The sequence below is a fragment of the Panthera tigris genome, chromosome A1 (assembly GCF_018350195.1).
Source record: "Panthera tigris isolate Pti1 chromosome A1, P.tigris_Pti1_mat1.1, whole genome shotgun sequence".
In the NCBI taxonomy this organism is placed as follows: domain Eukaryota; kingdom Metazoa; phylum Chordata; class Mammalia; order Carnivora; family Felidae; genus Panthera; species Panthera tigris.
This window is the reverse complement of record NC_056660.1, coordinates 104,678,188-104,694,137: the sequence shown is the minus strand read 5'-3', so window position 1 is coordinate 104,694,137 and position 15,950 is coordinate 104,678,188. Positions and strand designations below refer to the sequence as shown.

Sequence of the window (15,950 nt, the reverse complement as noted above, 5' to 3'; positions counted from 1 at the left end):
TTCACCTATGAGTCCTTTGAAGGCAACCGCCATATTTTCTTCAATATATGAAAATCAGATTTTGTAATATCAGCAATGAATATTAATGCCAAGAATCACAGGAATGTGCAAACCAGTACAAGAAGGGAGAAAGGAAGGAAGAACGGGAATGAACATAACTGCAATGTCACATCTTTAAGAGATGCTCAAATTGGCCTGTGCTCGTGTGAAAACATTTCTTGATAAGTTATTTGGAAACATTACCTTTTACTTTCTACATTTGGAATTCCAGTCACAGTTGAACATGGATTGCTCTGTGGCGCTTCAAGAGGCTGCTGGGGCCTTGCCGTGATTAGCATCAGAACTGAAAAGATGGGATACGAGCCATGATTGTTAATGGAAGCAACGGCTTCAGCCCATTATCATTCTGCATGACAGACAGGCAGAAAACAAATCCAAATAGAAAGAAAGAAATCTCAAGCTTGTTTATGCGTCTTGGTGTTGAAGAGCATTTTCAGAATAATTCAAATAAGGCTACATCTCTCCGAGTCGAGGAAAAATCTATAGTTGAAAAGATTTTTTCAGAGTTGCATGGTACTTCTGGATTTCAGTTAAGCATGTGAACTCTGCTCGTAACTTGTGGTGTGAGTTTACCTGTTGTCCAGGGGGAGAAATGGGCTCCGTTCCAGTTGAGAAAGTTTCCCACTTGTTACTCTCCTGATCACCATGGATACAGTCTTTCTCAATGAGTAGCAAGATCGCTAGGAGAGCTAATGCAAGGCCCAAGACAAAATCTTTTACTTTCAGATCTTCATACTTTTTAAAAAAATATCACATGACTGCAGCTAGAAATTCATACAGATGAGCGCCTCTATGAAAGTCTCAAGACTTCTAAAACTTGAGCAACACCAAAGACAGAAGGTCTAAACTATTTTCATTCCAACAGGAAAAATCTTAGAATTACCAAGTTGGAGTAAACGTTGGATATCATGTAGCATTCCTCAACAGTTATCAGAACAATACTGAGGTCATTTCAGTTGGAAGAAAACCCCAAGTTCCCTACATACATACTAGATCTCCTGTCCCAATATTTATGGTCCCCCCCCCCACACACACACACAGTAGATATTATCCTTGTGCCTAATTCACATCCTGGAAGGCAGTTCACCTGCAACGCCTATTTTTCTGGAAACTCACTGATGATGTTACTAGCCCACAATACCAACAGCTGAGGAAAGAACTTTGAAAATTTTGCTGAGTTTGTAAGAACTGTGTGAGGTTCTTTTCTCCCTCTGCATTGGTGACTAACAAATTTTGCTATATAGGAAAAGCAAGCTATAAAGATGACTCTGAAAACTCCAATCAAAAAGTCTGGTCCCAGAACAGTCCCCTAGTCTAGAAATTGAAGTGAAAAGATAAACTTACTGTGCTTGATAGTATTCAGGAGCAACCAGTTTTGAACCTGAAGCTTTTTGTCTGGCACAATACAAGCTCATTTTCTACCTTTCATAATGCAAGCTCTTCTTTCATCTTTCCTAGGTCAATGACATCTATATTCTCTCTTCAAATATACAGCTCCTCCCACAACATACACACCCTAAAATCTTGCTGGCTCCCTCCGAAAAAATGTGGGGGTCTCTCCCAAATCTGCTTCCTCTGAATATGTATTCTGATGATTCTCAGTTTTACCTACTAGAATAAGTAAGTGTCTACTGAAGTTGGTAGATTAGGGGCGCCTGGGTGGCTCATTCGGTTAAGTATCCAACTTCAGCTCAGGTCATGATCTCACCTTTCATGGGTTTGAGCCCTGTATTGGGCTGTCTGCTGTCAGCACAGGGCCTGTTTCAGATCATCTGTCCCCTCTCTCTCTGCCCCTGCCCTGCTCATGCACGCTCACTCCCTACCTTTCTCTCTCAAAAATAAATATTTAAAAAACTAAAGTAGATAGATTATATCATCCTTTGAATGTTATAATGTGAATATTTATTTATGTGGTGGAACTGTTGAATGTTTAACATGTCTGTATGTATACAGATTTTATATCTTAGATTGACATTTAGGGTCGTATAGGAACTGAGTTTAACTTATTTGGGGTCCCAGAGTTGTTCCTAGACATTGTCTTCAGTGCTGACCCTTTGTATTGTCAATTCACATGCTGACTTGAAAAAGTGCTTTCTATATTTCCCTGCATCAAAATTTACCAACTTCATTAGCACTCTGTTCTCAACTAGCTGTCAATTAGGAAGGAGTTGTGATCAACACAATGATGTTGATGGATATTCATGCCTTAACATATGACTTTCTCTGGAATCCTGTACTTTAATTAGGATTATATTTAAGGGAATCAAAATGGCAGGAATGAGTGTGTATCACAGATGGAATTACAGGCAAAGAGGGAGGTATTTTTCGCCCCAAGAGCTTTCTCGAGATTCTCATATACAAGGAGACAGGCGCCTCATTCCACACAAAGCTAGCCTAAATAGCCCAGCCCAGAGGAGCACTTAAGACACAGTCTTGATAGTAATGACTATATACACAGATTGTAAGTGAAAAATATTCATGCCAAATAGTATACATGGCAATATTTTTAAGGTTATGATTGTAAGGGGCCTCTTTGCATAATAATTATAAATAATGAAAAACCTCTAATCTCTGTTGAACTTATTTAAATAATGCTGTAATCATCTGAACTTCATCATATTGGCTATATGCTTCAGCTACCCATGGGCTTATGACCGTAATTAGTTAATTCATGAATTTCAACCCACTTATACTTCTAAATTTTTTAAAAAATTTTCTTGTATAAGTGGCTCAATCTTAAATAGGTCATTAGCTGCAATGAGAAAGGGAAAAAAAATAGTGATTTGCCTTTCAAGGAGCTCGTATTTCAACCAGGCTTAATGTTTCTGGTGTGGTCTCTAATAAAGGCATACACAAATGTTTCTTGAATATATCTGGCAGCCAAAGACATGAGTGGTCAATGACCATATCAAGGAAAAGTAGTGAGAAAATTCACAAATCACTCTTCAGTATATATTCCTGTGATTAAAACAGGAAACAATTTTTAGGTTAAGCAAAACCATATGCCTTTATTATAGGTATAAATATTTGAGATAATTAACTGAATTTGTCACTGCTATTAAATTCCTATGAGTATTCAAAAATTTTAATGAAGGCAGAATATTTTTAAATAAACAAATGATCAGCAGTGAAAATAAATATATTTTTTAAATGTTTATCTACTTATTTTGAGAGATCTCACGAATGGTGAGATCATGGCCTGAGCCAAAGTCAAGAGTCAGACCTAACCAACTGAGCCATCCAGGCATCCCAAGAATAGATATTTAAATGGATTTTAAGTTATAAATGTGTTTATTTTTTCCTAGACACAAGTAATAACAAGAATTCTCTTTCTTTTTTTTTTTTTTTTTTTTTGCCATGCATAAATATATATTTATTTAGGCAAGCTTTCAGGAAGAATTTTGAAATGTGTTTAGAAAAGGTGACATTGTGGCCATAAATACACTTCATAAATATATATCCAGCATATCTAAAGGGGTTGGTTCCTCACATTTTTTAATTATATTCACTGACTTTTCTGATGAGAGAAACTCTTCCTGCCAGAGTTCACTATTTATTGCTTAAAATGTCTCATTTATTCTCACAGATTCATTTAGAAGTCATTTATTTTAGTAATTACTTTGTAGCTGAAGGTAGGGAACATAGGCGTCTCTCTCTCTCTCTCATTTTCGCTCTCTCCTCCAGGTAAGGAGGCAAAATGATTTGCAGAGCAGAGAAGAAATTTTGAACCTCCTGCATGGCCATGCAATGTTGAAATCTATCGTGAAACATTGCTTTGTGTCTAAGTCTTCAGATACTTGTATCCATTCATGCTTGGTTACTATTGGTTGGATGCATGTGGGGATCAACAAGCAGGCTCCTGGATATTTAAAAGAAAAGAAGGCAAACTTTAACATGGCCGCATTCATTGCTAGATCCCTTTCTACACTGTGGGGAGTAGTGGTCCTCGTGATGGGGACAGACACCAGAAATGACAACTAACCATGGCACCCAGCCTCCTCCAAGACATGAGTAACAATAGGATAGGGATATCCTATTTTGCTCACTTCTGGAGTAAAGGGACCCAGCCTCCTTCTTCCGGAGTAAAGGGACCCAGCCTCCTTCTTCCGGAGTAAAGGGACCCAGCCTCCTTCTTCCGGAGTAAAGGGACCCAGCCTCCTTCTTCCGGAGTAAAGGGACCCAGCCTCCTTCTTCCGGAGTAAAGGGACCCAGCCTCCTTCTTCCGGAGTAAAGGGACCCAGCCTCCTTCAGAGATATTATATCAGTATTTCTTCCAGAGCCCTGCCAACTAGTTTCTGCAATCACTCTGAATGTGCTAATAAAGTGGAGTGATTGAGTATGCCGGTAACCTCCAAAATCCACACATTTTCAGCAATAACAAATAAACTTTTAGAGTTCTGATGGTTGGGAAATAAAAAAAAAAGCCCCTTTCCACAGAGTCCTAATGATTTATACATTCATGCCAAGAAGGCAAAAATGACATTCTGAAAAAGATTACGTTATTTCTGAAGAGTCTAGTTTCCAATAGGATGGCCAGAAATTCCCTGTCACCTCAAGGCTGTGCGAGCCTAGCTCTCGCCATGATTTTGCTCTTTAAAAAGTTGCATGAGAGCAGGACAGTGTAGACAGTGTTCCCTTTCTCCTCCCTTGTGTAAAATCAGGTGAAGAAAACTTCAAAGCCTGAGGTGTTGGGGTGTGGGACAAAAGCGTGTCACCTTCTGACACCAGACATCCTGAGCTTAGTTTAGAATCCAAGGCTCACGGCTCTCAGGAAAGTTTCCACGGCAACCAATTGGCGGTACATTTGCACGTGGTTGTGTTATTTGGAGTCTTATTCTCTTTCATCTCTTTGTGTCCACTTTGCACACACAAGACAGGAAGGTACAAGGCACTCTCATGCTTGAGCCAGGCCCTAGATTCTCAGAGGACCCTGAAGGCCTGAGGAGAGGCAGTGCTGAAGGGACAGCAGAGGGGCCGGGGAGGGGGGGAGGTGCACAGCTCCCGTTAGAAACACTTCTGGGGTGAGTGGGTGCAGTCGTACAAGTGTGAATGAGAAGTGGGAAGACTCTCACACCTCCTTTATGGATTTCACAGCCCTGCCATGGGGAAGCGACAAGATTATGCACAGGAGTCTCACCAAAGTTTTCTTCTAGGCTCATGGTATTCCAAGAGCATATTTCACCTAAGTATCTTGAATAATGGGGAAAAGGTTGGAATGGAGAACATTAATTGCTTTGTGTGAGTGTGTGATGTATACACCCCTGTATAATCTTACAAAATTTCAAACATATATAGAGATATGAGTCAAAATGCTTTAAATTCAAATAAAAGAAATATAGTGTGTATGTTAGTGTGTAAAGTCATATATTCACATATGTACATAATATGTAAATTCATTGTGTGCATATGTATATTGTGCATATTAACATATAAATAGTTATTCATTAATATGTAAATTTATATTCATATATGCATGCATCTATATCTATATATACATATATAGGTATGGCCTGATTATTCAAAGCATCTTACATTAACATTAATGGAGCCGGTCAGCCTCTCTCAGCAGTGTTTTTCCTTCCGTGACAAACCTAGAACTTCTCGACAAAAGGACAACCAGGAATTTGAAATCTCCTTTCATACTCTAGGATTTTTAAATTAGACTCACAATCTGTATTCCAAAATATGCCTCATACAATCATCCTTTCCAGCCCAATCCAAAGTGGTAGTGCCATCCACAGAGGCATGCATTAAGCAGGGGTCCTTTGTTCCCCGAGTATTTACACACAGACATACAGATACACACCCAACTGTGTGATACGCTCCAGTACCCTTTGCACATGGGGAGTAAAACCACGTGCCTCTCTCAATCCCACCCCTGAACATCGTTCAACCTCGGAAGAAGAGGGAGAATAAAGAGGAAGTGGAAACCCTAGATCTATTTACCAGAGACACTTGAGATCAAATCTACAAGTAACACAGATTGCTTGAAAGTAACCGGATAAAAAAAGTTCCTGCTATTTGGCTGAGTAAGAAACGGAAGCATTCTATTCTGAGTTCAGAATTAAAAAATAAAGTTGCCTTTATTTTTCACACCTGAAGTTTATGACTGTAAGTTACATAACCAGCTGTGTGATTTTTAACTTCATTCACATCATAAGATTCAAAGCCGATATTCAGAAACTTTGGGAATACCAAATGGTACTCAAAATAGTGAGTTGTACGTCAGACGGGAGTTTTGCTGGGTTAATGCAAAGCAGATGGCATTAAAAGCTCTTATGTCTTTAAAAGCAACTTCCAATATATATTTTAATTCATATGCTTTGTAACAGTTACAGTCTGACAGTTTCACAATGGGCTGGTCCTCATTGTTTATTTTCAACTAAATAAAAGGATTAGATGGTATGTTTTCTAGGCAAACCAAAGAGACTCTGCAGAATCGCCCATGACAAATATGATTTTCTGGAGGATAAACCACAGAAGATATCAGCTATGAAATACAATTTTTTTAAAAAATCTGACGTTAGGATTAGGGCCATAAAACATAAATGCAGAAATTCCTTTGCAAGTTCTCTACATAAGCAATTAATTCAGATAGGCTGCAACTGAACTATTTCTGATCTCTCCTAGTCACGTGAAAATAAACTTAAAACAATTTTTCCTTTCACAAAACAAAAATTGCCTTTGAACTTCATTAGTAACTTTTGTAAACAAAAGCAAAGTCATTTTCATTTCAGGAATAACCATTAGTTATCATTATTTTATCTGTCAAATCTTGACACAAAAATTAAAGAGAGAAGACTTTAATGAATTGAATAGATGGATTTTGACAGCATGGTTCAAATTGTCTGAGGGAAAGCATGGATCAAAACCAATTAAGAAGAGAGAATACCCACTGTCATAGGTGTGGAGACATGTTCCACTTCCAGGTAGTACTTGTGGCTGATGGGGCCATGACACGTCCTCCTGATGTCCTGAGGCACAAAGAAAAAACAGTACCTCACCAGTGAAATTCTCAAAGACATTCACTAATGCTAATGTCATCCCAAACACTTACATATTCTAAACAACTGGCCATAGTTGAACTGAGTGCCATTAATTTATACAAAACAAAGCAGGCTAAAACAATCTAATAAGTGTATATTTCTTTGACAAAATCACTGGAATTCTAGTCTTTTTTTAATTTTTTTAATGTTATTTTAGAGAGAGAGAGACAGACAGACAGATAGAGCACGAGTGGGGGGAGGGGCAGAGAGAGAGGGAGACACAGAATCTGAGCTGTCAACAGAGAGCCCGATACGACGCTCAAACCCACGAACTGTGAGATCATGACCTGAGCCAAAGTCAGACATGTAACCAACTAAGCCACCTAGGTGCCCCTAGAATTCTAGATCTTAAGATTAATAAAGATTAATCTTTATTAATAAAGATTAATCTTGATTAATAAAGATTAATTAAGATTAATAAAGATTAATAAATACAAAGGCATGTATTTTGGAGTGGCCTATGTGAGGAATGACAATCAGAAATCTCCCAGAATTGAACTGAAAATCAGTCACACAGAAGACCTCAGTTGCCAGAGAGAAAACAATTTTTCTATGTTCTTCAACATAGCTACCCATGTAAAGAGCATGGGATTCCTTAAAGCAAAATTGAGCTACAGACCTTGTCCTATTTTATAAGGACTCTCTTCTCCCCCTGACTGCTCCATCCGGGGAAGACATTCCCAGCCTTCCAGATTTCCTGCCAGGATTGACTTTGATACAGTCCTTGCTTCTATTATGCATAATGATTATGATCTCTCAAAATAAAAGTGGCAACCATCACATTCCCAGAGGTACCTATCCCTCATTAATGGAAAAATAGTGTAGCGTCTGAAGGATTGGATATAAGGGTGATATACTCTTACTCAGGTAGGATTGTGTTTTCTTCTTCATTCTTGTATATGGGAACCACAAGCTCTTACCAAGATTTCAATTAAAAAAAAAATGACATCAATCTTTCGTGTAAACCATAATTTTTAAATGTTTTAAATTTTTTTAACATTTATTTATTTTTGAAGGACATAGAGACAGCAGTAGTAGGGGAGAGGCAGAGAGAGAGGGAGGCACAGAATCCGAAGCAGGATCCGGTCTCTGAGCTTTCAGCACAGAGCCGAACGCGGGGCTCAAACCCACGAACCATGAGATCATGACCTGAGCCAAGTCAGACGCTTAACCGACTGAGCCACCCAGGCTACCGTAGACCATAATTTTTTATTATGCCACCCTTCATTCTCAATCATATATCATCCTGGATCTTATCAGTGGTTTCAGGGACTTTCCTGGTACCTATCTCTTCCCTCTGGTTTGGGGGAAGGTCCACAACAGAGAAAAGCATTCTGCACTGTCCCTGGCTACAGATTTTCCATCTAAACCTGTGGCACATTGACCCTGCATCCTGGGTACAGAGCAGCCTTCTTGAAATCCCTCCTCACTCTTGTCCCAAAGGTTCCTTTTCCCTCTCTTCTGTGTTGGATTTCTTGTTTCCTGTGTTCCATGTTTTTTTCCTGCTCCCTCAGTTTGGGTGTGTTGCATTTTCTGGAAAATGATGTCCATCACGTTTGATAACATCTGTACTCTTTGCTCTTATTTGATTGATATTTTGGTTCTGTATTAAATTCTACCTAAGAAATAATATTCTTGTTGAGTTTTGAAAGAATTCTCCACTTTTCTAGCTTACAGAGTTGATAAGGTATTTAACATTTTGTATATGATTTGTTTTTCCATATGGACGCCTTGAGAATCTTTCCTGTGCCCAGTTCTGAAATTTCACAGTGACGTGCCTTACGTAGACCTACTTTCGTTCATTGTTTGGGCCTTCTAGGACCCCTCTTAATCTGGACATTTGTGACCTTTAGTCCTGAAGAAATGCCTTCAATTATTATGATTTCCTATCTTCTATATTTTCTGTTTTTGTTCATTTTTTAAAAAATACAAGTTATTTATTTTCTTCCAAGTTTTTCTTTTAATTCAAGTTAGTTAACATATAACATAGTATTTGGTTTCAGGAGTAGAACTGAACATCTCATCACGTACACATCCAACACCCTCCCAAGTGCCCTCCTTAATGCCTATCACCCATTTATGCCATCTGCCACCCACCTCCCCTCCATCAACCCTCTGTTTGTTCTCTACCTTTAAGAGTCTTTTATGGTCTGCTTCCTTCTCTGTTTTTATCTTATTTTATTTTTCCTTCCCTTTCCCTATGTTCATCTGTTTTGCTTCTTAAATGCCACATATGAGTGAAATCATAAGGTATTTGTCTTTCTCTGCCCAATTTATTTTGCTTAGCGTAGTAACACTCTAGTTTCATCCATGTTATTTCAAATGGCACATTCTTGTTCCCTTTAAACTTCTTTTATATGTATTAGATTTTCTGGACTATTTTCTAAGTTTCTCATCGCTTCTCACCTATTTTTTGTCATTTTTGCTCTACTTTCTGACTATTTCTCTAACTTTATTTTCAACTTCTCATGGAGTTTTTCAATTTTTAATCTCCAAAAAAAAAATCTTTTGGGATGCCTGGGTGGCTCAGTTGGTTGCGTGTTAGATTCTTGATTTCAGCTCAGGTCATAATTCTCTCAGGCTGCTCAGACTCCCCAAACGAGAATCTTCCTTTGTCCTCTCTGTGTGATGGAAGCCTAGCCCGGCAACCAATCACTCTGCATCCGATATGCATATACATTCACCTGAATCTTGTTTGCAGGCTTGATGGCGTATCCTTCCTTTGGAGACTGGTGATCTAAACTCTCATTACTGCCCCCTCCCAGACCTCGCCATCTTGCAATCCATTTGCAATTTGCTGCTTTACAGTGTTAAACATAAGGAGTGTGTTTCCACCTCATTGGCCACATCTAGTCATTGACTCATTTGTTGTTCGGGTATGAAGGAAGGACGCATACGATGATTTCCACATACAGATGGGAAAACTATGTCTTGGTGGTGACACTGACTCTTCCGACCAGTACGCTGCCCTATTTACCTGGGAACCCTGATAATCATCTTATTTCTCAGCGTGTAACCCTCTTTCAAGTTCTAGTGTAGAGCCAGCAAACTGCAACTAAGCCAGTGTTTGTGAAGAGTAAGCACATAAAGCTATGGCAAATGTTTAATGTGACTACGGTCTAAGCTTGCACTTTCTCTTAGTGCTGTAGATGGACAATAGCCTTCTTTTCCTTAGGGAAATTAGCTAAGGGAAACAGTATGAAATGTAAGTGCAGGTGACAGTCATAAGAAATTCTCAAATATTTCTTCTCCTTCAGTCATCCATGCACTATTTTTTCACACCAAACAAATACTCCTTTTCCTTATGGCTTCCCCTTGGTCTCCATATTTTTATTTATGATGGTTTTTCTCTTCTATTTGGCATTTTCTATTAGTGTCTTTTCTTTCCCTTTCTTCTGCTTCTCCAACCCCTTTTCTACAACAGTTTCTCTTCCCTGTTTACGGAGTCAACTCATGATCAGTGACATCTTCTAGCCAACAGAGTTCTACAATTATCAATAAATCAGCTGATAAATGATTATCTGAATAGAGTGTGTGCGTGTGTGTGTGTGTGTGTGTGACGGAAGAATGTATAAACCCAGGAAATAAGACATGAGAGGTATAAGAAGCCATATTCATGAATATTCTGTGAATTCTCTATTCCTATTCTATGAATATTCTAGTTAGGTTAAATGTATATAAAATGTAACATAAAAACGTGGAAGATGTATCTCTGATTAAATTTCCTCCAGCTGGTGCTTTGCCCTGACACTGACATTGCTGGGGATGATTAGCTTTCCACAACACCCAAGTTCACAGGGTCAGGGGTTGTGCACTTGTCCAGATGAACGGAAAGTCATTCTGATCCTGCTAATATCATTAACAAAAAATAACATGCTGGCAAGATTTGGGTTTGAGCTTCTGTCCTTTATCTGCCAAATTTCCATTTTAAATGTAATCAGAACACACTTTTCATATGGAAAGCATCTCTGTAATAGCTGACATTTATTGAGCACTCACTACCAGTCATTCAATGTATAAAGAACACGCATTATGATATTTCATCCCTTCAGATCTCTGTGAGGCACTTGTGATTACTCTGCCTACTTTACAAGTGGGAAAACTGGGTCTTCGATTGATAATGTGCTCATGGTCACATAGCTGGCAACATGTAAAATCTAGTCTTCATAGTTCCATTGTCCACGCTGTTATCCATGATGCCTTAGCGTCTTTAATATTGAATAGGATAGCCTGTAAACAATCCATTAGAAACTCAGGGTGATCATTTTCTGTTTTTCTCTACATCATTTTATTTATTTTTATTTTTTTTAAATGTTTATTCATTTTTTGAGAGAGAGAGAGACCGACTGCGAGCAGGGGAGGGGCAGAGAGAGGGAGACACAGAATCCGAAGCAGGCTCCAGGCTCTGAGCTGTCAGCACAGAGCCCGACGCGGGGCTCGAACTCACGGACCGTGAGATCATGACCTGAGCCAAAGTCGATTGCTCAACCGACTGAGCCACCCAGGTGCCCCTTTAATTTTTTTTAATGTGTATTTATTTTTGACAGAGACAGAGACAGAGCATGAGTGGGAGAGGGGCACAGAGAGAGGCAGACACAGAATCCGAAGCAGGCTCCAGGCTCTGAGGTGCCAGCCCAGAGCCCGACACAGGGCTCAAGCTAGGTTAATAGCGAGATCATGACCTGAGCCGAAGCTGGAGGCTTAACTGACTGAGCCACCCAGGCTCCCCTGCTCCATGTTATTTTATTAAGAAAACATGGTAGATGATAATAAATAAAGAAGTCACCCAGTCCTACGAATCATGATGTATTCTTCATACTTCAAACCGGACTAAGCATTTGAATCGCTGTCTCTGTTACAAAGGTATTGGTAATTTATTGTTGCGGAATAGGAAAAGCATTCCTGTGTTTCTTCTCCTTTACTAAACTCTTCTGACGCCAGCTGTGTGAGTTATGTGACACGAATTGGCTAGAGTTAGCACAGTCCCCACAGGTTAAGAGCTCCACGTTACCAGACTGCCCCCACTTCAGATGCTAATCACAAGTAGTGGGTCCCCAGGTTACTCTCAACTACTGTCTGACTCCCCTATATAACCAAGAGCTTCCCGTGACACGATAATGATTTTGAAAGACCAGAAGTTCTGACTTGGTATAAAAGCCTGGCCCTGCTGATTCGAAGCTCAGTAATTCAAGGATGAAACTTAATCCGAACTGCAGTTTTATCATCTGTAAGTGGATCCTAACACTGCAGGTTTGTGGTAAAGATAAAGTGGAATAGGGCATATAAAAGTACTCAGCAAATGACTGGCACTCGATAGACGTAGGTTTGCCTTTTTCTTTTGCATAATTGGGAGAGATCGAGACCCCAAGACAGAGGAGAAATGTTATATGCTCCCAACGTCCTTAAGTTACCTGGGCTGCTCAAAATTATAGGACTAGGAAGAGATGTCTTGTCTGTAAAAGCTATGTCTGGAATAACCAAGGTATATCTATATAAGAAGAAAGTTTCTCTGAACTTCTGGAAAGTTTACAGACAATGCTGTTACAATTAGCATTTCTCCATGTATTCTACCATTTTCTAATGGTCTTTAAGAGAGGGTGTTTTCTCCCTAAAATGTTTGTCAATACTTCAAGGGATATTCTTTGGGTTCTTTTGTGTTCTCCACTGTTACTAGTAGTTTCCAGCTAATGTCCATTTTTATAAAAAACTGGGGTGTGTAGCCTGACATACAAATGGGTTGTTAGAATGTATTAATTTACACGTGAATCCTACTAACATTAATCCTACTAACATTATACAAATGTGATTGCATTAGTTATACTTTTAATTGCCCCGATTGAAAAGAAAAAAAAAATCCACAAAAACTAAACTATCCATTAAGGTCACAGTGGCCATGGCACTCACAACCCCTGGTATCGTTCTGGGTACTCTCCACCCTTGCTTGTACAAGAAATCGCAGCTTTTTGGAATTCAGTGATTTCCAAGTCTCGAGAGCTACAAAACAGACTTCTAGGCTGGGGGAGAACAGGCACCCTTTCGCTGAATGCTTGACATCTCAACTCAAAAAAGTAACCTAGTAGCCGTTAAACAGCCACTTCTTTCCCATCGCAACATTTTTATCTAAAGATAGTATAACAAGCACAGAGTAAAAGGTACTCAGGATGGGAGAGCCTGACCTACAGAATCAATACTTAATGGTAAGAGCATGAAAGGAACATTGCCAAGACAAAAAAGCCCAGCAAACCCAAAGGTTTTCTAATTAATGGTCTTAAAGTCTAAAAGTAAGTAATTAAATGGGCAGTGGACTATGTGGAAACAGAAACACCAGGGCAGGAAGGGCTCATGGTCACATTGTGGCTGTGGTGATTCCGGACAGTCCCAGGAGGAATCTGCTGCTTCTCAGGTAAAGGACTTTGTCATGTTTTCTTTTGAGGAGACTATGAGCCCCAGTTGTGTCCAGGTAAAAATAATCCACATTTAGTCACTTTCTGCTTTGATTTCCATTCACCTCCCAATTACGGATGTGCGTTCCAACACTGGGAAAGAGGCATCCGAGATAGGAGATCTGACATCCACCAAGACACTATAATACTCATGAACATTTACACAACTAATCACGTTGCTTTAATATAAGTTGAGGCTGTTAGATATTCAGGGGAGAATCGGCAAATCCATAATTGTACTGAGAGAACTGAATATAAATGTCTTAGAAACTGTTTAAGACGGTAAGGTCATAGAGGATTTGAGGTTTATCATAACAAGACTGGATGTTTAAGCCAAGAAATCGAGAATATACATTACTTTCAGAAACTTATTAGAACTTCACAAAAATTGACATAGTTAGACCAGAATAATCTTCAGTAATCAAAAAGCAGAAATTAGACCACATTCTTGTGCTATGAAGCAGTAATTTTATAAAATACCTAGAGGGAAAGCCTATGAAAATTGAAATTAAAAAAATACTTCTCTTGGGGCATCTGGATGTCTCAGTCATTTGAGCTTCTGACTCTTGATTTTGGCTCAGGTCATGATCCCAGGGTTGGGGCCTGCTCAAGATTCTCTCTCTCTCTCTCTCTCTCTGCCCCTCTCCCTTACTCTCTCTCTCTCTCTCTCTCTCTCGATTTAAAAAAAAAATAAAAACTTTTCTCAATGATGCAAGTTAAAGAAAGAAGCTAAAACTGAAGAGGATATTTTCCTCAAAATAAACTGTGATGTTTTAGTCGGAAAGCAGAAAAATAGACCGAAAGAGCAAAGCCCAGAAGCAAGCACATGGGTTTTTGAGCCGCTGGGGGAAGAATGCGTAACTCCAAATGGCTACCCATTTGGAAAAGGAACGAAAGCTGTAGTTCCTTCTGACACTGTGTGCAAAAATTAAGTTTGTCTGGATCACAAAGCTATTTTTTAAACCACAATAACATTAAAAGGAAATTTAGGAGACATTTGTTGTAATATTATAAAGAGGGTGGCCTTCTTTAGAAAGCTACATATTTTCAAAGTCATGAAGAAAAAGATTTGCTTATATAAAAATGTAAAACAACACTTTTATAAGTATGAAAAACAACAGTCTGGGAGAAACTATGATTTCCAGTATACAACAGACAATGGGAACATATTCAGGATATTTAGAGTACCTATGAATAAATAATTACTTGTGGTGAGAGACTGCATATACAGACAGAAAGGTTAGACCCTAAATAAAAATAGAACTCTGTAGCAAACAGCCCAGGAAGTCGCTTACCCTGGTAGCACTTGGTGCAAAACAGCCAAAACTTGATTATTTATTAACTGACAGCTCTCTCATGTTTAAAATTTTTTTTAATGTTTATTCATTTTTGAGAGACAGAGACAGAGCAGGAGAGGGGCAGAGAGAGAGGGAGACACAGAATCTGAAGCAGGTCCCAGGCTCTGAGCTGTCAGCACAGAGCCCAAAGTGGGGCTCAAACCCATGAACCAAGAGATCATGACGTGAGCCCAACTCGGATGCTTAACCGACTGAGCCACCTAGGTGCCCTTAAGCTTCCCTAGTTTTAACCCTGCTCACACCCTTGGACCAATAGGAAAAAGCCAAATAGGTACCCCCAAGCAATCATCTAAGATGCCCTACTTCTGATTAGCCCACCTGCAGCTTCCCCATGCCAACAACCTCCAATCAGCACTTATCCTATGCCTTCCCTCTTCCCCTGCAAGGATTTCCCTCTTCTTTGCCTGCCTTTGGGTCTCCGCTGAACGCAAGTGATGGTGGCTGGCTCCCTTGCTGTAGCAAATTCTGAATACATAGTCTCTGCTTGTTCTTATTTGGGGCGGGGGAGGGTCTTCATTTATTTCCACAATGGGAACTCACCCTATTCATTAACTTTCTACCTATATGAATTTAGAGAAAAAAACGTTATAAAGGCATATTCTTGATTACACATTGATTGAGGATGGGGGGAGGTGGTCTCAGAGATCAAGGGGTTTTCACTTTTTTCTTACACATATCTGTATGATTTCAAGAAGGCCCAGTCCTGAGTTTGGGTGGCTCAGGTGGCTAAGCCTGTGACTCTTGATTTCACCTTAGGTCATGATCTCAAGGTTCGTGAGATCAAACCCCACACTGGGCTCCACGCTGAGCAAGGAGCCTGCAAGAGATTCTCTTTCTCCCTCTCTCTCTCTGCCTCTCCCCAACTCATGCACTTGCTCACTCACTCTCTCTAAAAAATTAATTAATTAATTAATTAAAAAATAAAGAAGTTCCAGACCTTTCTGTTGTGTTCTGGTGATAGCAAAGCTATGGTTCTATTGTCCCTCCAGTGGATCCTGTCAGGAGTAGAATAAAAGTAAACTTGACCCAAAACTACAGTTTAG

At 39.4% G+C, this 15,950-nt stretch overlaps 1 protein-coding gene across 11 annotated transcripts in view; it reads right to left on the bottom strand.

Moving 5' to 3' along the window:
• The window catches only part of CTXN3 (cortexin 3), a 66,995-nt gene that overhangs the window by 26,436 nt on the left and 24,609 nt on the right, over nt 1-15,950 (bottom strand). For 4 of the 11 annotated variants that reach the window (XM_042983196.1, XM_042983187.1, XM_042983240.1 and 1 more), the window contains 2 exons: nt 6,957-7,034; nt 518-749 (listed from right to left, as the gene is read on the bottom strand). In XM_042983196.1, coding sequence (XP_042839130.1) covers nt 541-749; nt 6,957-7,034 — 287 coding nt within the window. In that variant the 3' untranslated portion in view covers nt 518-540. Of the gene's footprint in view, nt 1-243; nt 344-517; nt 750-3,647; nt 3,920-6,956; nt 7,035-15,950 lie in introns of those variants that run through there. The other 7 variants (XM_007087798.3, XM_042983262.1, XM_042983270.1 and 4 more) reach the window with 3 other exon arrangements.